Raw genomic sequence first — 23,523 nt, forward strand, 5'->3', positions numbered from 1 at the left:
TACAGGAGTATCTCAAAGATTGATTTTTTTTCTTTTACGTGAGGCAAGCATTACAACAAACAAGCAAAATACCCCCACCCTATTAATTTAAAATAAAACATGCTATTGGTGTATCATCAGTTGAGCTTACCTGAGCAGAAGTGAAAGTTGCTGGCCTTCTGTGTGAAAACCATCAATGGTTTTCCACTGGTGCAGGGGTAGTCAAACTGTGACCCGGCAAATATCCATGGACTACAATTCCTATGAGCCCCTGCCAGCAAATGCTGGCAGGGGCTCATGGGAATTGTAGTCCATGGACATCTAGAGGGCTGCAGTTTGACTACCCCTGGGTAAAAGCATAAATGTCTATCACTTTAGTTAAAACAGTCAAGCTCAAAGAAACTCATAACCTTTAGTTAATAATATAAAGGTAGAAAAGTACCATATGCTAATCCATTGGCTACATGATTAGGTTCTTAATTACCTACCTGTTATTTCCAAACCCTTGGCATAGGCTCCTGGGTAGCCTTCACTAGCCATGACCACTGTTACAGCTGCACAGTCTTCATACCAGACCGGCATGTGACCAGATAACTTTCTGTCAATGATTGATTGTACAATCTCATAAAGATCACTCTTGAGTAGTGGGAGAATTACCTATGTAAGGATAAACACAAGATGGGTTCTCAGGTATCATGAAATAAATACGCAACAAAGCTAGGAAATGAACCCCCAGTGAAATAAAAGGAAGATAACCGAGAGTACAGAGGAAGCATCTGAATTCATGCTACGTTATTTACAATAGCGATTCCCAACCTTCGACTAATTGAAGGTGGGCCCCGAAGGACGCCTTCCCCCCCCCGGCCCTTTACTTCATCCCCCCCGGCCCTTTACAACACACTTCGGGTGTCATAGTCTCCCATCACTCCCAGATGGGACTATCTCGTTGCAGAGAAACAAGCTTAGGGTTCCCATTGATTTGTCATTGTCATGAGTTAAAATTTCCATGAAAATAAAATGTTCCTTATGTTCATTGTTGTGGCGTGTCTGTATCTTATTTTGAAGGGATGTTTAAACATTACCATAGTGATCAGAGAGCGTTAGGGCAGTGGTTGAGAGTAGAGGAGTAAACTATCCCCCCCCCGGCCTCAGTAAAAGGCATTGAGTGGTCCCCAGTGATAAAAAGGTTGGGGACCACTGATTTACAAGACCTTACATAAACTGAATTGGAAGTACTGTGTTTTCTTTTAATACCTCTGAGATCTGCTTTGAGATAGAAATGGGTTAAAAGACTGAAGCTTTTTAACAACGTAATATATTTTCTTATAGTCACTCACCTGACATTCAGGGTCACCAAATCTACAGTTGAACTCTAAAACTTTAGGTCCATCCTTGGTTAACATCAATCCAGCGTAGAGCACACCTAATTCAAAAATCACAATATATTGAGGATCTTCATGCACCTGTATTTAAAAAGAACTACTAGTCTTTCAAATATCTACAGATAACTATATAACAGGTCCACAGCAGAGTCTGTATTTATAACTTGTGAAACACTGTCACTGAAAAGACAACAGACTGTTTATCTTCTGCAGCAGATGTCTTCATTGTATGATTAGGGATGGGCACAAACAGAAAAAATGCAGTTCAGCCCATGGTGTGCCCTGTCACAAACTGTTAGCTGCCTCATAAACCACTTTGGTTCATGAAATGGTAGAATGGTCCCCGGCATAGTAGAGACACCAAACTCACAGGAGATCAACAGCTAACTCCCCTCTACCTGCCCTCCAAGAGTGGTGAGGATTGGATTTACAGGGTCCAAGTTATATTCCCTCCAAAAAAGGACACCTCAGGAAAGTGCTTTCTGGAGAAATGACAGGCAGTCATTTTCTGATGACACTTTCTTTGAGAGGCCATTGAGCAGTCATTTTGACAGGTGCAGGAAGTTCAGGAGTGTACAGAATGATCCTGTGCAATCTAGAGGAGGGCGTGTAAAAGAGCATCTGGGGGAGGTCTGCTGCAAGACTGGTGACAGTAGCTTGTACACGATCTGTTCTGTATCTCCTGAATCTGCTCCTATAAAAATGATCAACAACCAGCCTATACAAGTTCGGGAGTATATGAAATGGATCCTGTGCAGGCTAAAGACATCAAAGTTGCAGGGGACCTTCCCCAGATCGTTGGCACAAGCTTCTATGAACAGCTTGAAAGTTCATGCCAGTTGACCTGCCACAAATTTGACTTTGCGAACCACAAACTGGCCAAAATTCATCATGAACTTTAGTTTGTGAACCAGTTCATGTCCACCCTGGTAACACATACAAATTCTATAGCGTATTTCATCTGCTGAATATTTATGGAGAAATCGGGGAGAAAAAACTGACTACAACTATCATGTTGGATCTGACTGGCTTAGAACTGTCTTCTTACGTTTCCTCCCCTATTGACTGTATCAAGGGAGAAGAGGGTGAACTGTGTTCATGTACATGTGTGTGGGAATCACTTGTCCAATCTAGGAAAAAGAAATCTGCACACAGCTCAGTAAAGGCTGGGCATACAGATACTGTAGAATGAGGGAGCCAAGAGTGGGTAAATTTCTTCACAGCTTTTTCTGTTGCATGAGGCACCACAGCAACCACAGCTGCAGTCCCATGCAACCACTGCTTGTGACGCTACTGGAAGGAAATGACAGCACAGGGTATGATGGTACATCTCCAACTTACCCATGTAAGGGATACCCTCTCTTCTCATACCATCGACTGTCTTCTGAAGAATTGAATTTCTGATTTTCAGAAGCAGATCCTTGGATAACTAAGGTATTATTTTAAAACAGTATTTTACTTTTTTAATTTTTTTGCATTATTTCATAGAACTTCAGGTATTATAAAAACCATTTCATAGAACATTGTGGGGGTATCTGTTCAGACTCAAGGATGATCTGATAAAAAAAATATGGGGATGGGCAAGATCTCTTAAATGAGCCAATTGGCCGCTGGCCAGACTTTCTGCACTGTCCCTATTGCCTTCTCCTGGGAACATTCATGTATGATATATTCATGAGAGGAAACATAATTCTGAGGTACAGCATATCCTCAGCCTACCAACAGATTCAGACTCAGGAACTGGCTGGGAAATATTTTTCTCCAAGACCTTGGAGAGTCATAAGAGAAGACAACAGTGGCCCACATGGACTAGAATTTTTGATTTTTAGATGGCCATGTGCATAATTATGGACTAGTAGGTAGCTAGGTTTACCTTAAGTTTTAAAATGCAATACTAAAATAAACCCCCTTCTTCGATAAATTAAAAAAACACTTATTAACAATTCAGTACAAGTATTTAAGGGGCAAGTCAGTCCCCTTTGGTGTACCTTTCCTTCCCTCTCCAATATTACATGCTCTGATTGTGGAGTATTACGTGAAAAAAGTAGTTCAAGTTAACTAGTTCAAAAGCTGGTTAGAGAGACAATTTTGCAATAATTAAAAAAAATCAGCAGTTAAACAATTAAGGCAAACTGAGAAATAATTCCAATGCTTAGCAGTGTTTTCATTACATGTGAAACCTTACAATAGCGCATCTCTCTCAAGAGAAAATAGAGCCACTTGTGGCGCAGAGTGGTAAAGGCAGCAGACATGCAGTCTGAAAGCTCTGCCTGTGAGGCTGGGAGTTCAATCCCAGCAGCCGGCTCAAGGTTGACTCAGCCTTCCATCCTTCCGAGGTTGGTAAAATGAGTACCCAGTTTGCTGGGGGGTAAATGGTAATGACTGTGGAAGGCACTGGCAAACCACCCCGTATTGAGTCTGCCGTGAAAACGCTAGAGGGTGTCACCCCAACGGTCAGACATGACCTGATGCTTGCATAGGGAATACCTTTACCTTTACCTCAAGAGAAAAAACCTTCCAAATGATAGTCTATTCTCTACAAAGGTATTACAATGCTTTGTGTGTGTGTGAATTCTGAGGTAGAGACTTGCATTTGTAATTGAACCTTCATGGACAAAACTGTCATGTTAGATCAGTTAGATGTCAACCTTCCTAATGCCGTGATCCTTTAATACAGTTCCTCATGTTGTGGTGTCCCCCAATCATAAAATTATGCAAGTGTTTCTTCACAGAAATTAAATCAAAATCACCAATGGTGTTCATGATTGTATATAATTTTTTTTTTTTTTGCTGCGGTTTCTCATTTCAGCTCTGCCTCTTTTCCCACTATGCTGATCTCGCTCTTTTCCGCTGCTCCAGTCAGATGAGCGCTCTATCTCAATCTACCCCGCAAGGCTGTTATGTGGATGGTGCCTCCCCCCTGGCCAAGCTGGTTGCCCTACCGTGACCCCTGTGAAAGGGTTGTTCGACCCTCAAAGGTATGCCAACCCCCAGGTTGAGAACCACTGTGTTAGATACAACACTTTTCAACTGAGACAGTTCAGACATCTTGCTGCAAGTCAGGAGGTGATGAATCTGCCCTAAACTCAAATTTGTTTGTCATGTTATTCTAGGACAATAAACACTATCATTTCACCTAAACATAGTCATCAGCCAGACAATCAATAGCCACAAGGAACAGGATTTCCCTTTACGGTTGCCAGCCACCTGGAGAAAAAAAAGTCTTGCCCTCAAACAGAAGCTTAATGGGACAACAAGCAGCAGGTGGTATGAAGAGAGTGACCTGCCCATGTCCACACTGTAAAGGGGATGAACATCTTTTCTCCAGGTTGGTTGCAGGCTTAATTCCCCAATTCTCTGCCAGAAAAATGCAGCACATTTCTCTGTGACTTCAGATGTGTGTGAAGAGACACCATCCAGAGAATTGAAGTCTGCTGGCAAATAGCACCATTCCCTCTCAGTAAGGACAAGAGGAAGACAAATCTGTCCTAAACTGATGCAAATGCCTGCTTCAGACTGATTTGCCTATGTTTTCCCTCGACCTCCCTTCTTTTGAGTGTCAAGTTTAATCCTGTGGGGTGGGCCTGTGCCTTCTTTTAGATTTTGTTCAGTGGTGAGCATTCTATAGCAGTGGTCCCCAACCTTTCTGAGGCTGGGGACCGGCAGGGCATCGGACCACGCCCACGCATTGGGCTGCGCCCGCGCATCAGGCCGTGCCCGCACGGGCCACGCCCGCGCATCGGGCCGTGCCCGCACGGGCCACGCATGCGCGAATGCGCGGCCCGGCCCTATGGCCTTCGCGGCCCGGCACCGGGCTGCAGCCCGCAGGTTGGGGACCACTGTTCTATAGGATATAATAATGTCATAACTTGTGATCACATGATCATTATTACAGCCCACCGTCACATCTGATTACCACACAATAATGGGGAAGGTGATAAGCCTTAATGGACATCGAATAAAAGGTAATCGAATATCAGTAGCCTAAATATTATTGTTTGATACTAGTCATTCTTCTTAAATATTATGGCAGACTCAAGTGCACATGAGAAAAGCACAGAATTTCACCAGGTCTGACAAGAAGAATCACTGTGTCTTGCATGTTTATTTCCAGTGGCCCCATGCTGTTTTTCCACTCCTCCATTCTCTTGGCAGAACACATCAGCTTCAGGAGTACACATTGCCTAAGAAGCATTGTACAAGGAGCATTTTACCTGAGGTGCTGGGGCATATGCTCCCATGCCACCAGTGTTTGGACCCCGATCCCCATCCATTAACCGTTTGTGATCCTGGGCAGGTGGCATGGGAGCAACAGTGACACCATCTGTGAAGCATAAGCACTACAAGAAAATCAGAAACAACAAACAACTATACTCAACAAATGTACTGTAAATGCATTTGGTTTTCAGACTTATAAAGTTGGTTATTAATACAATTAATACAAATTATTTTCTTAAGTATAAGAAGCTTGTACTGAATGTACAGAATGGCCATAATGCAACCAATGTTGCATTTAAATTCCACTCATTTCAGTAAGGAAGGGTTAAACACATGCTATTTTTTCTCAGTGACATAACTGAATCATAAAAAGGATTAACAAGATCATACCCAGTGTGAGACAGCTCTGCTCCCCCTAGGGCAGCCTGTGTCACCTGGTTCCTCCACCTCCTGGCTGGACTTGATGTTCTTGCAGTCTGTTTCCCTGAAACCTCCTTTTATTCTCCACTGAATGCTCCCCTACAGTCATTAAGCAGCCAATGTGCCATTCCCTGGGCCTCTCCATCCATTAGATACTTGATCCCCAGGCTCCTCCCTTCGAATCACACTTCCCCGTATCACCCTAACCAGTCTGACCCTGCCATAGGTGGTCAGAACCACTTGTTACAAACATCTACCTGGGAAGTCAGGGCTCGGGGTGCCTACTACTTATTTATTTTCTTAGATTTTTATACTGCTCTCATGCAGCCCAGGGTGGTTTACGTGGAACTTTGTAGGATACATAAAACATCATATTAAGTAACAGTTACAACACACCAGTAACAATTCTAACAATAAATATAATTCATTCATTGAACAATTCCAATAGTCCCTATAGAGGACAGAATCATTCAGATTATGGATGGCTTGAGCGGGGGACAGCCAGATATTTGGGGGTCGGATTAACCTCAGTTGAATGCCTGGTGAAGGAGTTCCCTTTTACAGGCCCTGCAAAATTCTGGGAGTTCGACCAAGGCCCTGATCTCTTTGGGGAGCTCATTCCTCCAGGCGAGGGCCAGTACAGAGAAGGTTCTGGCCCTTGCTGAGGTCCAACATACATTTGGGGGGCCAGGGATTCCTAGCCAGTTGGTGGTGGCAGAGCGCAGTGCTCTTTTGGAGGTGCAGGCAGAGAGATGGCATTGCTATAACACTGGGGGCCACTGCCACCCAACGTTTTTCCTCTGCCCATTGCAGATCCTGCTTCCTGGCTGGGGTTCTCTGCTCCACTGTGGCTGGAGTTATCATTCCTTGCTGCTAGCAAGTGAGTTCTGGGTGAGCTCCAGGCACAAATAGAGGGGGCAGAAGACATCTCAACTTTTCTCTGGCCCTTTGGTGTCTGCTTCTGTGGGGTCTGGGCTCACCTCCAACCCAGGAAACCTAGAGTATGTTCTAGACATTATGCACTTACAGAAACTTCTTCTCCTTCAAGAAGCTCTTCAACAACAACAGTTTCTCCAGCGGCTCCAAAGGTTTTATCCTGTATTAGAAGTATACACATCTCTTATTCTATTTGCAGGCCTGTACATTACAACATATTCTGACAGAAGGGAATTGGCCTAATTGAGCAGAGACGCCAGAAGAAAAACTTTCAAACATGCTTTTCATCCATCTACAGCAGAAATCCAAGCCATAGAAGAGATTTCTTTCTTGAACTGCTTTTATTTTCAAATGCAGACTATTGTCATTGCTGACACATCATGGGGCAAGACTAACCCCGGATTTGCCTCCATTTATTGCTGCCACCATCACATTATGTAAAATCCTCCTCCCTCCTCTCATGTGGGTTGCCCAAAGCCAGCCTCTCAGGGGTATTGCTCTGCAGCACACCAAGCAGCCTGGTAGGTGGGTAAGGACTTGTGCAGGGTCTCTCAAACAAACTTCTTTTGTACAAGGCAAAAACTCAGGCTATTTCAAAGGACAGAAACTAGGTACACAAGTAAAATAAAACAGTAAGGCAGTTGCTATATATTCATAATCCAAGTGACATTTATTTTTTAGCACGCGCCAGACATTTTCTAGCACTTGCCTGATGCATCTGCAACCCAATTTTGCAAATCCACACTCCAAAAAGTTCCTGAATGAAGAGCCCTCTAGAAACATCTCAGATCCATCCCATGGGTACTCTCAGAGTCTCAGTCAGTCTGGGTGTTTTGCCCTGGGGCTTCAGCCTGCCAAACCTGGGCCTTTTTTGCACCATGGAAAAGCTGATGAAAACTCACTAAAAACATAGTTGTTTTTCCGCTGTCTGCACAGGAGAGTGAATTTATTCAGCAAAACTGATTTTGCTCTGCATGGTCAACAGTGTCTTTTTGCTTACAGCGTCTTTTAAGCGTTGTTTCTGAAAGAGGGTAAACACCGATTTTTCTGATGTCACAGTGCTGAAAACGCTTCTTTTGTAATGCAGAGATGTCAGCGTGTTTTTGGTCTCCTCCCCTTTTCTGCTCACAGTCCTTCTCTGCCTTTGTCAGGGATCACAAGAACATGCCATTTGCCCTGGCAACCGAGCTGTATGTAAATTAGTAGAAATTACCCTGTGGTATTTATGGCAGTGGAACGCTCCTGATTACCTCTGATCAGTGACCATGGGGGGGGCACAAGCCCCCAAAGTGCAAATTCGAAGGGGGAGGCAAGCTAGGATTAAGAGAAGGCATAGAGCACAGCCACAATTTTAAAAGGTGGGGGGTGAGGGAAGGCACTGGGCACAGCTGCAGAGCAGATAAACTCAAAATTTAAAGGGACAAAACCTGCTCCCTCCCTTGTGCTGGGTCAAGAATGCCCACTAAAAACTATGGGAAGCACAGTTTATCTGCAACAGCATTCAGTATCTCTCATTGTCCTAGGAAGGTGAGGGGGGCGGGATTTGTTCTTGGTTTGCTGTATCCCTCCCAGTGCTTTGGCACTAAGGTGCCCTCAAATTTCTGGAGACCTCCTGCCTGCTGCTGGAGGGGGCATTTGTGCTTTCACTGATCTAGAAAGGTGCCTTACTCATGAGGTGACTGTGTCTTGAATGACAAGAATGCCCATTGGAAACCATGGGAGATGCTGGAAGACCCATTGGGAGGGGCTTACAACGACTCAGATTTTCTGTCATGTAGAACTGCTTGGGACATTGTATTTTAAAATTTCCTGCAGAATGCAGAACCACAAACATTTAAAAATAAAATGGAGTAAATTTAAAACATCTAAATTTAAAACATTCCAATTTAAAAGTTTTTTATTGGGGAATGCAGAATATGCCTGCCCTCTCCAGTCAAAAGGTGTTAACACATCAAAGGACTAGAGTATTATTCTTCCCAGCTGGAAAAGGATGCCATCTTCCTAGCCATAGATGCCTCAGCTCTCTTCCATCAACATAACTGTTGAGGTATCTCCCACCCACCCACTGATCTTATCACAATGACAGTAACCTAATCCACAGCAAAAATGCTGGATATAGTCTGCCAATTCTGATGTATTTCAAATTCCAAGATAGAACTACCTGAGATGAAAACTACTGTTTTCAGTCCAGAGGAATATAACAGACACTTCTAAAATTTGTTGTAAGCCTTGTGAAATCCATCCTGGTTTTGCCGAATACTAACAGAACCAAAATTCAGTCATGATTTAAAATGTCTGTTCCCACTGCCATTAAATACATTAATACCTGTATGATGTAGTGGTTAGTGTGTCAGTCACTATGTTCAAACACAAGCTCAGGGATGAAGCTCACTAGATGACCTTGCATCAGTCACTCTCTTTTAGCCTAACCTACCTCATGGGGTTCTTGTGAGGATAAAAATTAAGAGAACGATGTGTGCTTCTGAGTTGTTCGAAGGAGAGGTAGGATAAAAATGAGCTTGACAGATACATTGTTAGATAAAGTTAATATCATATTGAAAACCATATATAACCAGGCACCAAATCAGGTGATCAGGTTTTTTTTTTAGCCAGGTGAGTGATTTGTCTTTTGAAATCTAATCCATTAAATTCTTCAGTAAGAGTTTATCTCTAAGCACATAATCTTTAACCGCTCCTCGTGGAGCAGATAAAATAAAACAGTAAGGGCTCCGTCGGCTGGCCCTGTCCGGGATGAGGAAGGGTGCCGATAGGCCCCTTCCCCTGGAATGACAATCAGAGGTGCGCAGCGTGGAACGCCATTGGTCCCTTGCCGCCGGACTGAAGAATCGGGAGGCGCAAAGCCCCCCCCCTCCGCATTCCCCAGCATACGGCCGCCCGCCACCATTACCTGCCTCTCCTTGGACAGGGCAGGTCGCCGCCTCGGAGGATCCAGTGAAGGCAGCAGCGGCACCTGCGGCCGACAAGAAGACGCCTCGCCGCTGCCCTGGACACGGAAGGGTGGCTGCCGGAGTGAGCTGGCACCGGGGCAAGTGCCAGCGGTGCCGCCGCCGGCACAGCGCACTTCCACGCGCTCTCCACCGCCGACCCACACCGCCAGCAGCAGCTGCCGCCCACCGCCAGCAGCGGCCGCATGCTCCCCTGCTGCCGCTGCTGCCCACACGGGAGCGAGCTGCGCCGCCAGCCGCCCCAAGACATGTGAGCGGCCATGCCGACACCCGCCCCGCCCGCTCAGAGGACCCCACGCAGCAAGCTCGGTAGCAGGCGGCTGCAGCGCCGGCGCCCATTGCAATGACGGGCCCACCGCCTGCAGAAGAAAAACCCTCGACTTGCTCCTGGCCTCCCGCCCGCCGCAATCTCATGCCTCACCCCCACAGCCACAGGGAGGCCGCGGGATGGGGAGGGGGCACAGGACGAGCCACCTGCACCTCACTGGCCGCCCCACGCCCAGCCTAGGGTCCGGCACCTGGCCCAGCAAAGCCACAGCGCCGCTAACACCCTAATCGCGACCCCGCTAGCTCCCGCTGTATTTTGGGTGCAGCGGGCTTAGTTACTAGTTTGAAATAATTCCCAACATCATAATTAGCTGTAGGATATTAGCCATAAACCCATTTTTGTTGAACTTTCTCTCTTCTCTTCAGTTTTGGCACTCAGGCCTGGCATTCTTGGCTTGTTCCATTAGGACAAGAGAATGAGCTTCAAGTCATCTAAAACAGTGGTCCCCAACCTTTTTTATCACCGGGGACCGGTCAACGCTTGACAATTTTACTGAGGCCCGGGGGGGAGGGGTAGTCTTTTGCTGAGGGATGTCGCCGCCGCCTGAGCCCCTGCTCCACTTGCTTTTCCACCGGTACTCCTGACTTCCTACCACCCACTGGGGGGCGCTGCCAGCAGCAGCTGCGCAGTACCATGCCAAAGGGGAGCCCCAGCCATGGGGGCTGCTGGTGAGCACCAAAGGCAGCAGCCGGGGAGGAGGACGAGGAGGAGTCACGGCCCGGTACTGACTGATCCACGAACTGGGACCGGTCCCGGACCAGGGGTTGGGGACCACTGATCAAAAATACAAAGGCTGACAGCAAACAGAAAAGGGGCAGGATTGGGCATGATCTCACGTAATTTCATCACATTCACTAAGAAACAATGGTATTCTCAGAATGCAGCTTGTTATTACTGCATATATTGATGGAAAGTGCAATGCATTTACGTCTTTTTAGTCTTAGGATACCTTCAGCTCACCTGCATTATTTCATGTACAGCTCTGCAAGCTTCTTCTTTATTGGTAGCAACAATCACACCTTTCCCAGCAGCCAGACCACTTGCCTTTACCACAAGAGCACGGAACTCTGCCCTTGAAAGAAAGAAAACAGGAAAGGAAGTACTAACAGGGGGTGCACACAAACACTAAGCTGTGGGTACATTTCTAAATGCAGGGATGACTTAACAAAATTTTTAAATATTCTGAGAGATGATTTACCTAGTAATAAAGGTACAAGCTTCTTCTGCACTAGTGAAAGATTTCCATCTTGCAGTAGGGATGCCATTCCTATCCAGAAAAGCTTTTGAGAAGTTTTTGCTGGATTCTAGCTGAGCTGCTTTTGCTGTAGGACCAAAGCATCTGACACCAGCAGCTGTCAAATCATCAACAATCCCTAGCAAGAAAAATATCTCAAAGTTATGTGGCTTCACCAAATAGTTCTTTAAAAAGTAACAATGATTCCTAATGTTGAGATTTTCTATGATTTTAACAGTCATATGGTAAGATTTACACATGTTGGACATGTGTAACCATTGCTAGAGCTAGCAACTAGAGATTTTCAAGGCAGGAAATATAGCAATTAACTCTCTCTGTTCCTTGATAATCTAGAGTAGCCATGTATAAATCCAGTGGCATTAATTTATGAACTTGATGTCATGGCATAGAACAAGAATTGCACCTATATGCAAAGCAATTCTTAGACATGTCCAACTTTTTTGGTCTCCAAGCTCTTTGCCAAGCATGAGGGGCCCCAAAAGTATTTCTTAAATAATAATTGTAGTATTCTGTTTTGCATACACATCATCCATGCCGATTTTAAAACATTAATCAATAACTATTTGCTAGCTATTTGCAGCAATTATTTAAAAATCAATTTGTGAGGAAATACTATCAATAAGAAGTATGAATTGGTGTAATAAAACACTTTTACAATTTAGTAGAGACATACCCTCAGCAAGAGGAACTTCTGGACCAACTACCACAAGTCCAATCTTCTGGTCTCTGCAATACTTTGCAAGAGCAGCATGATCATTTATAGAGATAGCTAAAAGTAGACAAAAAGCGTGACAGTTGTAACCAGCTGTAAAGTTTATTTCTTAATCTGTTTCCACAGGCTTCAGACTGGCATCTTGATCACAAAGCAGCCCACTAAGGTAGGTTAATTTTACAAAAGGATATAGAATAGGCAGCCTCCCTCCCCTGAGATGATCTTGGAGACAATCCCTCAGTGGTATGACACAATGTCTCAGTGGTGAGTTGTGAACTCTGAGCTGATCCAAACCTTGTCATATAGCCTATCCCGAGGGTAGTCAAACTGCGGCCCTCCAGATGTCCATGAACTACAATTCCCATGAGCTTGTGGGGATTGTAGTCCATGAACATCTGGAGGGCCGCAGTTTGACTACCCCTGGCCTATACCTGCCTTCAGATTGGAAACCAGCAGAAATTAATGGGCAATTTCCTATAGCCTAAGGAGGCTTTCACCAACTGAAGAGGCTCTGACACTCAAAGAAGGGCCACCAGAGCTGAAGAAAGGCTCCTTAAGTTAAAGGAGGGCATCAAACTTTTCTTGGTAAAGTGTTAGGATATGGGTCAGTATTTTCTATTATCTCCCATGTTAGAAGGCTTATAGCTAGAAGAGTTTGAATAAAATATTTTAAAATGTGGTTCGTACACAACAGCGTTTCATGTTATGGCACATTCAGAATGCTGAGGGCCTTAACTGGGACCTTTTGGGAACACTGAGCTTTTATGCTACATAATAATAATTGGGAGACTGTTCATGGAAGAAAAAGAATGCATTTTGGATAAAGTTGCTGCAATCTGCTCTTTTTTTTGTGAGAAGGTATTGGAACATGTTAGTTTTAATAAACAGTGTGACTGACATTTCAAAGAGCAACGTTTGCTTGTACAAAAGACATTACTTTCTGACTTTATCAACAGCAAATAAATCCAAAGTCTAAAGTGAACTGGTTTTTGTAAGCTAACTGATCAGGACAAAGTCCTGCCCCTTGGTCTGCATGACGAACATTGGCTGGATGTAAGGGGCAGAAACTGCACCTTCCTTGCCAAATATGAAGCAATGTATCTTAACTAACCAAGAGGCATTTGCTTCCATACCTGGGTTGGTGCCAGATATTACAATTAAATTGAAAACAAGGAAACACAAATAATCTACGCACTTACTTTTTAACTTTGGGAAAAGTATATCTATATATACTGAGATATTTATTTAGACCCATCGCGACCCTTCCATACACACTCCCATATGCACACTGCATCTGAGTGGTCACAATACAACTACAAAACTTTGGATATTATACTTGAGACACAAAAAATGGGTGAATAAATCAATCCTATGGTATGGTATAAGAGCCTCTTGTGGCGCAGAGTGCTAAGGCAGCCGTCTGAAAGCTTTGCCCATGAGGCTGGGAGTTCAATCCCAGCAGCCGGCTCAAGGTTGACTCAGCCTTCCATCCTTCCGAGGTCGGTAAAAAGAATACCCAGCTTGCTGGGGGGTAAACGGTAATGACTGGGGAAGGCAATGGCAAACCACCCCGTATTGAGTCTGCCATGAAAACACTGTAGGGCGTCACCCCAAGGATCAGACATGACTTGGTGCTTGCACAGGGGATACCTTTACCTTTATGGTATGGTATATAATCAATCCTATGGTATACCATTTAAGTATATCTAAGTATATTTAAGTTTGCACTTAAATGGACTCCAGGGAATGGTAGAGGACAGGAAGGCCTGGAGGATCATTGTCCATGGGGTCGCGATGGGTCGGACACTACTTCGCACCTAACAACAATGGTATAGCGGTCCCCAACGTTTCTTTAGTCAGGGACCGCCTCCGGGGCGAGGGGAGAGCCGACAGCCTGGGCGCCGCACGGCAGCTGCGCGCAAACGCGCATGCGCAGTTGCAGCACATGCACGTTTTCGCCACCAGGGGGCGCATGCACGGCAACTGCTCATACGCTTTTTCGCCACCAGGGGTTTCAAACGCGGATGCGCAGCAACTGCACGTGCGCGTTTGCATCGCCGGCGTGCCAGTCCTGCCTCTTCCCCAAGCTTCTCGCTGTGGGGGGGGGGGAGGCAAGCGCAGCTGCCAGTGGCCTGGTACCGTGGCCTTTGCGGACCGGTATCGGGCCACGGACCGGAGGTTGATGACCCCCGCTATGGTACATATCTTCTTTCCCTGTTGTTCTCTTTAAACAACCTTCACAAGTGAGCTGTCATTTCAAGAATCCTTCATTTTGCCTGAAAGCTTTTTAAAAATATGAATATAGTTAGCACATTAGGCATTCTTAGAACTATGGATTTGTCTAAGTTATCTAATTAATATGCATTTGCCTTTTTTGTTGTTGAACAAATCCAGCTGATACATTCTTCTTTGGCATCTAATTGAACTACAAACTGAATTGGAAAGGTATTTGGAAAAATGTCAACACACTGGACTCTTGGACATGCATCATGTGCTGCCACAATAAGCAAGTCCACAAGTTAAAAATAAGTAAGTTATAACATGGCCATGTTTAGATGTTTAAATGAAATCTTTCCAACTAAAGTGTTGTTATGCACAGGGATCACACATTTCAAAATCTCACATAGACCGATTATGCACTGGGAACTTTACTACCCCAGCTCCCGTGCAGGAGCACAAATCGGGGCTGGATAAGGTGCACCAGACCAAATGCTCCCCCGTGTGGGTGCAGGAAGAGGTAGAGCAACCTGCCACGACTAAAACTCCAGCCTGCAGCCTGGCATGAAACTTCCAGTGCATAAACGGTCGTAATCAGAAAGCTGAATTCTCGTTTTTATAAAAATCAGCTTTTTTAAGCTTTAAGAATGACAAAGATGAAACTGAAATTCAAGATTTTCTATTCCTTGGCTCCATCATCACCCAAGAGGGAGACTGCGCCTGATAAGTCAGAAGGAGATTGAGACTTGGACGGCAGCCATGATGGAGCTAGATAATATTGTTAAGTGTAAGGATGTATCAGTGCTAATCAAGTTAATTCATTTCATACTATTTGCAATTAATATGTATGGGTGTGAAAGTTGGACAATGAAGAAAGCTGACAGGAAAAAAGTTGATTCATTTGAAACGAGGTGTTGGAGAAGGATTTTATGAATACCATGGACTTCCAAAAAGACAAAAGAGGTCTATATAGAATGAAGCTTGAACTCTTCCTAGAAGCTAAAATGACCAAACTGAGACTATTATTCTTTGGTTTATTATGAAAGAATAAGATTCCCTAGAAAAATCAACTATGCCAGGAAAAGATGAGATGGCAGACCTCAATAAAGGAAGCAATGGTTCTTAGTTTGCAAGACTAAGCAAGGCTGTTAACATGGAAGGCTTGAGAGGATATTAATTCATAGAGTCGCCCTAAGTTGGAAGTGACTAGCACTTTAAAAATTGTAATTTATAAAGCAAAATGCAATGATACTATAATAGTGGCTTTCTCATGTGAAAGACGAGGTTACTGGGAGAGGAAACAACCACTAACTCAATTAAATACAGAGAGAATTTTGCTTCATGCTCTGCATCATATGATTGTCACATGGATATATTTGAAATTACACATGGTCACATTTGCTGAGCATACCAAAACTAAGGATTTAACTTCTGGCTGAATGCCTCAATTCACAGGAGATCCAAGTATAGGAGCAGGCTTCAATATCTGTTTCTTTGAATCAGGAACAGCAGGCAGAAATTAGATGTACATCCAGAAATGCATGTCATATGTTTGTCTTGCATTGCTTTCAATGGGATGTACACTCTGATGCACAAACTCATTCATTTTCTGAGGCAACAAGAGCAGAACTAAGGCTAAAATGTGTAAACTGAGCAAGCATAAGCTGTAGCCCCATTTAAATGCTTATTTAACACATTATATGCTTAAAACCTGAAAAACAATTATTAAATACCCACAATAGAGTTAGCAAAATTTGTATAGACTCTATGTAACCCAGGAAGAACAAAAACATTAACAGACAAGCAGTGGTTCCTACAACTTAATATGAAACTGGAACCGTAGGCCAATTCAGTTTTCAATTGATAATACAGAACATGCAACAAAAGGAAGCTGGCAGGCAGCATATGACCTCCACCAAATATACTGGGTTGTATCTTATGGATTTCCATTGATGGAAGAGAGAGGCAGGGTCATCTCACCAATTCTCAGCCTTACTGCAGCACCCTACCCTATGTGAAACATTGTTGTAATCCACAGCAGTGCCTTTTACCAAGGGGACACTGGAGAAAGATCTGTTTCTAGCAGTGGAATATCCATTGAGTACAAAACTATGTTCAAGTGTCACAGATGCATACAAAGCCAGACTCCCTGATGCAGGTAAGATCTGCATGGAGAATATAAAGAGCATCTCTTCCAGACACTCTCCTTTCAGATATGAGACAACAGAAGGTCACTGAGAAGCTAATCTTTGTCATAAATCCAGAAGCGTCACTGGGAATAAAGACAATTTCTTTCAAGTGGGAGAGATCAGGAAAAAAAGGCTATTCCCTTGAAAACAAAACAAAAAAACAGGATGTTGGTTACTTTTCCATCAGAAATGCCTCCGATGGTATTATATTTGTGCAGCATTCAAAATGAATGAGTTCGAAATGGCTGCCGCCATACAGAGACAGACAATCATTTCTAGAGTTCTATAGTATTTTAATTGCTTCGACAAACCCATAAGGTACAACTTAGAGGAAAAGAAATCCAAAATGTACTGGTGACAAAGACTGAAATATTTGGGGGGGTTTACTTACTTGAATTAGAGATTTTTGCATTATTAGCAGTTCCAGCATTTCCTGGAGCGACCAATACCTGCTTCACATGTGGTGACTGAGCCAGTTTCCAAGCCAGAGCATGTTCTCGGCCTCCACTACCAATCACAAGTACTTGATCAGCCATCTGGATATGCAAAAGCAGAACATACACAATTTTGTTATACTGAGCAACAGAATAATATGCCATACTGAGACCTGCAGTTACAGTCATAAGAACCAGGGAGGAAGCCCCACCGAATCTCTTTTCTTGGTCTTGCTGTTTGTCTTCATATAATTGAAATGTCTTCATATAATTTGATTTTTTACACCAAGCTTGCATAGAGCAGCTGTTGAGTTGAAACATAAGGCTATGATAATTGTTCTTTCTCACAAGTTTTGCATACTATTTAGATTTATCCTGCTTTGTCAATTCATTAATAGTTGAGAATGGTCCAAACCGACTGAATTGTTTACTTTCCCAGCCTTTTGCTGTTTGTAGTTTTGAATATAGTTGTGCCATTATAATACTACAAGACTCTACTATTCTAACTATAGGAGTTATCATTTCACTCCACCAAGCAGTCCCTTTGTTGCAGTCTTTGAAAATGGCATTTACCTTCCCCACCCCCTGCAGAGTCATCCTTAAAAAGAACTTCCCATTTTAGGCATAGATAGGCAGGATTTGCTTTTTTAGGAATTAAGACATATATTTGCAGAATGCCAAAGGTGACATTTTATTAGTAACTTGTATATTTTATTAAGGCTGTCAAGGAAGCTCCCCCTTCCAACCACTCTTTTCTAAACTAAACGGTAAGCTTTTCACAGGGAAGAGTGAGCAGGCTTTCCATTAATAATTAATAACCACATTCCAACTTTTCACAATGAGACAGTCCACCTTCCAAGGATGTTTTGCTTATCCAGTCCTATGTTTCCACAATGATTACTGGTAACTGAAGAGAGGGGGGTTAAGCCAGACAAGTTTTTAGCTATTAGTAGTTCTGACATCTGTTGTAGTTTCAGTTTTGCAGAAGATTGTCTTCTTCTCTTTAAAGCCAAAATGAATTCCTGAAAACCTTATGCAAATATACATCCCTTAAAGAGATTGTTGAAACAACAAATTCACTATCAGTGGCATGCACTCAATCACACAGATGACTCCAAAGAACAAAATATGGGGTATCACAGGAGGCTGCAACAAAGCGGGTGAAAATTATGCTATGTAAACTCTGTGATTGGTTACATGCAAAACAAAGCTATAAGAAATGTATGTGAATGCAATTAGCAGTCCAGCACTTTTCCTTTTTAGAGGGATGGTAATAGGCTGAGAAGAAACTTCTAACAGCACAAACAAGACATCTGCCTTTTATTCTATCTTTTAATAAAGATTTCAGAGATAGCATAACAATGTACACAGTGCTCAACTGGCACTCTTGGGGTCTGCTGCTGATTGCGCCTTGAGGCTCACTCAAAGAACTTGAGCTAGGCAGCCACAATACTGTCAGCCTTTAAATCTTAGTTTCTGTCAGTAAAAGGAAATAAAATGTATACTTTTGAATCAGAAATAATTCTAACAGTTACTACCCTGCTAACAGTGCAATTCACGAATTAGATTGTGAATTATAGTACAAAGTAAGATGCATTCGCTACACTGTTCTAAATACTTTTATTTGGTAGCCAGCCAAGCAGATTTATAATGAAGATATTTTTTAGAATATACTGCAGCAAATCAATGGAACTCTTCCAGGTATGGACTGGTCTACAACATCAAAAATAACAGAGGAAGAGACTGGTTTAAAAGATTAGAAACAAATAACATACTTACTGTGAAGTAGTGAGGCAAACTAAGTTTTTCAGTAGGCAGACACAAAGAGAAAGAGAGAGAGCAGCCTCCTGCTATAAGCCAATGAGAACTCTATTGATGACACAATCCAATTAACCAATGAGCAGGAGAGTATGGTAAAAAAGCTGGATATACTGGTAGAGTTCATTCATATATCGTCTAAGCTAGAGGAGATCTTTATCTTTACTAAGAAAATCAAATTGTAGTTAATGGAAAAGGCTGGTGTGATATTTATATTTATATTTATATTTATATTTATATTTATATTTATATTTATATTTATATTTATATTTATATTTATATTTATATTTATAGTAGTACTTATAGTGATATGGGATCCAATTGCCCTGAAGTATAGCTGGGTGACCTTGGGTTATTAACCTACTCCACCGGGCTGTTGTGAAGATAATGCAGGGAAGGGGAGAATAAAGCAGGGAAGGGGAGAATGCCTAAGATAAGATGTCTGTGCATGGAGTAGATTCTGTTATCTGATTCCTTCTAACCCCTTCTAAAGATTCCACCACTATATATTATTTCAAAATGAAATAATGGAGTTTATAGCATCAGAAACAATCCTAGTATTAGCAACATCAAAAATACTTTAATTTCATTGTTTCTGATTAATATCTGAAAAACAATGTGGTCATCTGAAGTTTCTTAATCCAAAAAAAAAAATAGAGCACTAGGCAGCACTCTTCTACTGTGTTGAAACAAACTTATGTAACACACCAGAGATATGAGAGTACGCAACCATCACAATGAAAGTGTTTGTGGCAGTGACAACCATATATGAAGCAATCAGCTGGCTAGTCTACCTAACAGCTATGCAGGAATCAGTCATGAGGGGGAAAGGAGAACGGAAAACTGAACTTCAGAGGGAAGACTCAGAGTTTTTGCCAGGTTTTGTCGGTAGACTCAGCCCAATCACTTAAACAAGTCCAACATCACAACATGCAGGAATGGTGTTACATTATTCCCCACAAACCTCCCCAGCCTGAATGGAGTGCCACTCAAAACAGCACAATCGGCCAGGAACCTGGGCATGATCCTTGATGTTTCCCTAATCATGGAGGCTCAAATCATGAGAGTAGCGCAGCTGACATTTCCCCATCTCCCCAAGTTAAACTACTAGCGCCTTATCCAGCTCCGGAACACCTAGCCACAATGATCCACATAACAGTCATCTTTAGACTGGATTACTGCAACTTGCTCTATGTGGGCCTTCCCTTATCCTTGCTCTGGAAGCTACGATTGGTACAAAATGCAGCTGCTGGCATCCTCATCCAAACACTATGGATAGCCCATAATGTTCCAATCCTGCAGCAGTTGCTCTGGCTGCCAACTGAATACCAGATCAGGTTTAAGGTGCTGGTACTCACCTTCAAGGCCATATGCAGTCAGGATCCTGGGTACCTCAGGGACCGTCTGTTTCCCTATATCCCCCCCCCCCCAAAGAGCAACACACTCTATTCATTCTAGCTATCTGGCAATCGCTGGCCCCAAAGAAGTCTGCCTGACATTCCCAAAGTGGGCGTTACCGCCCACTGGTGGGTGCTGCAGCGATCCAGGGGGGGCGGCGATGGGCCACAGGTGCATTTGGGGGCGATGAATAACTATTAAAATTTAAAAAAAAATTCTAGGAGGCCGAGTAATATTTTTTCTGGAAAGGGGGCGGTAGGTCAGATAAGTTTGGGAACCACTGGACTAGAGCTTTTTCATCCACGCCCCAGCCTGGTAGAACAAATTCCCTAGTGAAATCTAGGCCCTACTGGAACCTGAATAACTCCCTAGGGCCTGCAAAACTGAGTTCTTGTGCCAGGCTTTCATGTGACAGCCAGAAACCAGGACCTCCCTGTAACCTGGTCCTTTACCAGGTAACTCCTGACATCCAACAATGTCCCAAACAGAAATTGCTTGTTCCCTAACTGTTGTTCCTACCCAATTGTTACTATTGTTATTCACCATTCCAAATATTACAATGTACCTTTCGGCTCCCCATTGGTTCCACGTACATCGCCCTGGGACATCACAGTAAGGGGCAGTATATAAGTCAAATTAATGAGTGAATTAATAAATAAATAAAATATGGTCAAGAAACTCTTGCAAGAATTATAAACTGTGTCGGCATTTGATTAATATGTCCGCTGTTAGAGCCCTTTAAACATAATGACAAGGACTATTCTAATATTCACATCTAGTCTTCACTTTTACATCTGCAACAAGAGGTGGCCCTGTGAGGTCACTCTTTAACCCCAATAACCTGTACCCTAGAAGTAGCTGACAAATTCCTCTTCATCCTGCTGCTTTAGGCAAAAAGCAAGTAAGGCATCATAAACAGAAGTGTAATCTTAATAGGTTCATGGGACTCTCCTCTCCAGAGGTCAGAAAATGCAGGCAAAGGAAGGTATAGTAACTTTGTTATAAAATTCCAACAAAACTAAGAAAGCAGAGATTCCTAATAAGGCCATCCAGTTTCTGAGGGGTGATCTACAATTTTGTTTTAACTGAATTATTTTATCATTTTAGATATATTTTAGATGTTTTTAATTATTCAAATGTTTCAGTGTTTTTATGCACATCTATTTGGGGGCCCTGATTAAATATAGAGATGGTATATAAAACATTTAAATAAATAAATCTTTGGGATCATTCAGAATTTTGTGGTGCAAACATAGGACACCTGCGATTTCAGACCCTGCAAGATTAGGACTATGAAAGTGCATTTATCAACAGTTCAGAAGGAGACAGCTAGTGTAGACAGAACAAGACTGGAGTGATATGGTTCCATTCCAGTCAATATTCTAGCAACAGTTACAAGGACTGTCCCAAGTAGAGTGTACTGCAGTAATCAAATCTAGATGTTACTGGGGCATGTACCACAATACCAAGATGTTTCACACTCAAGGACTGCAACTGGCTCACCAGCCAAAGTTGCTGAAAAGTCACTTCTGGTCACCACAGTCAACTGCTTATCCAACAGGAGGTCTGGACCCAGAGGACTCCAAAGCTGCTCCTTTAGGTGTGCAGAATCCCATTCAGAAAAGAGGATAACCCGTTTTTTGAGTCAGAACTTCCCCCCACACTGATAGCACTTCCATTTTGTCACATTTTGGCTAATCCTAATAAAAATACTGCTACTGGTTGTGAGAGCCTCTTGTGGCGCAGAGTGGTAAGGCAGCCGTCTGAAAGCTTTGCCCATAAGGCTGGGAGTTCGATCCCAGCAGCCGGCTCAAGGTTGACTCAGCCTTCCATCCTTCCGAGGTCGGTAAAATGAGTACCCAGCTTGCTGGGGGGTAAACGGTAATGACTGGGGAAGGCACTGGCAAACCACCCCGTATTGAGTCTGCCATGAAAACGCTAGAGGGCGTCACCCCAAGGGTCAGACATGACTCGGTGCTTGCACAGGGGATACCTTTACCTTTACCTTTACTGGTTGTGAATTTCCTAGAATCACTGCTGCTTTCAAAAGTGCATCTTCAAAGTTCTTTCCTGATGATGATGATGATGATTTGCCATCAAGTCATAGCTACCATAAGGCAAACCCATAAGGTTTTTGAGGCAAGAAACATTCAGAGGTGGTTTGCCACTGCCTGCCTCTGTGTCACGACTGGTCTCCCATCCAAAAACGATTCAGTGTTGACAAGGCTCAGCTTCTAAGATTTGACAAAATCATGCCATCCTGGACTACCCATGCTAAAAATTAAAAAACAAACCTGATGACAAACAGGTGATTCCCATTTCTCACCTACAGAAATACATGATTGGAGCAGGAAAAGAGCTTTCCACTCTACCCTGAACTTAATCCAAGTGGGATTTGGCATTCCAGATTCATCAAGCAATATTTTGTAGACGAGCAAGATTGGATACTATAAAAAATATCCAGAAGACTATAAACAGAAGTGACACTAAAAATTCACTTACAATATTGCTGTCTCATACTTCTTAATTGCACCCCCCACTCTGCACCCAAAATTATTTCAAAGGAAATATTACAAGTTTATATCCCAAATAGATTCCCATATTGTTTTTCAAAATATGAAGTCAAGGCAATAGATGTAATTCCAGCAGTCCATACCCTGGATATAAGGGGAGCTGCAGCACAAGAGATCCCAATGTTGGCAAAAATATGCACTTTTCCTTTAAAATAAATCGTTACAAAGCGCCTTGAAATAACTGTTTAAAACATTAGTAGAACCTTTAATGTTAAGACTGCAAAATTTTTATACCAAGATTTAAATTTATTTTAAAGCTAGTTATTCCTGGACGTCTTCCTTGTCCTGCATGAGACGCGTAAGACATACCAGCACGGTTTGCTAGTCAACGCTCGATTATGGGACTTGTGCATTAAAATGGTCATTAAAAATTTCAGAGAAACAGCAAGGAAAAAACGTCCGAGTTCTGAGCACATGGCCCCCTAAAACTGGAAAGACCTCCCCCGCGTTCGCCGAGATATGTTAAAAGAAATGTCACGGCAAGTAGTTTGCTACGTATTCTTTTAAACAGCATTCGAATGTTCCATCACGTTCGTTACTCACCACCCCGAGACACCAAAACTTACTTTTGGGGCAGGCACTTTCTAAAGAATGGCCATCTCGTTCAACACAGCACATGCTGAGAACTACACTTCCCAGAATGCTGCAGTTTCATAGCTTCTTAACCCTTCCCAGGGAGGCGAAAAAGAATAAATATG

General features: G+C 43.1%; 1 protein-coding gene across 6 annotated transcripts in view; it reads right to left on the minus strand.

Moving 5' to 3' along the window:
• LOC143839898 (trifunctional purine biosynthetic protein adenosine-3-like) overlaps positions 1-23,523 on the minus strand; it is a 46,938-nt gene extending 23,415 nt beyond the window's left edge. The window contains exons 1-10 of one of the 6 annotated variants that reach the window (XM_077342615.1): positions 23,392-23,523; positions 16,994-17,138; positions 12,158-12,253; positions 11,428-11,602; positions 11,190-11,301; positions 7,027-7,095; positions 5,576-5,701; positions 2,703-2,790; positions 1,317-1,402; positions 468-636 (exon numbers count right to left, since the gene is read on the minus strand). In XM_077342615.1, the coding sequence (XP_077198730.1) occupies positions 468-636; positions 1,317-1,402; positions 2,703-2,790; positions 5,576-5,701; positions 7,027-7,095; positions 11,190-11,301; positions 11,428-11,602; positions 12,158-12,253; positions 16,994-17,138 (1,066 nt within the window). In that variant the 5' untranslated portion in view covers positions 23,392-23,523. The other 5 variants (XM_077342618.1, XM_077342616.1, XM_077342614.1 and 2 more) reach the window with 5 other exon arrangements.

Source organism: Paroedura picta, chromosome 6 (assembly GCF_049243985.1).
Source record: "Paroedura picta isolate Pp20150507F chromosome 6, Ppicta_v3.0, whole genome shotgun sequence".
Classification (NCBI taxonomy): Eukaryota; Metazoa; Chordata; class Lepidosauria; order Squamata; family Gekkonidae; genus Paroedura; species Paroedura picta.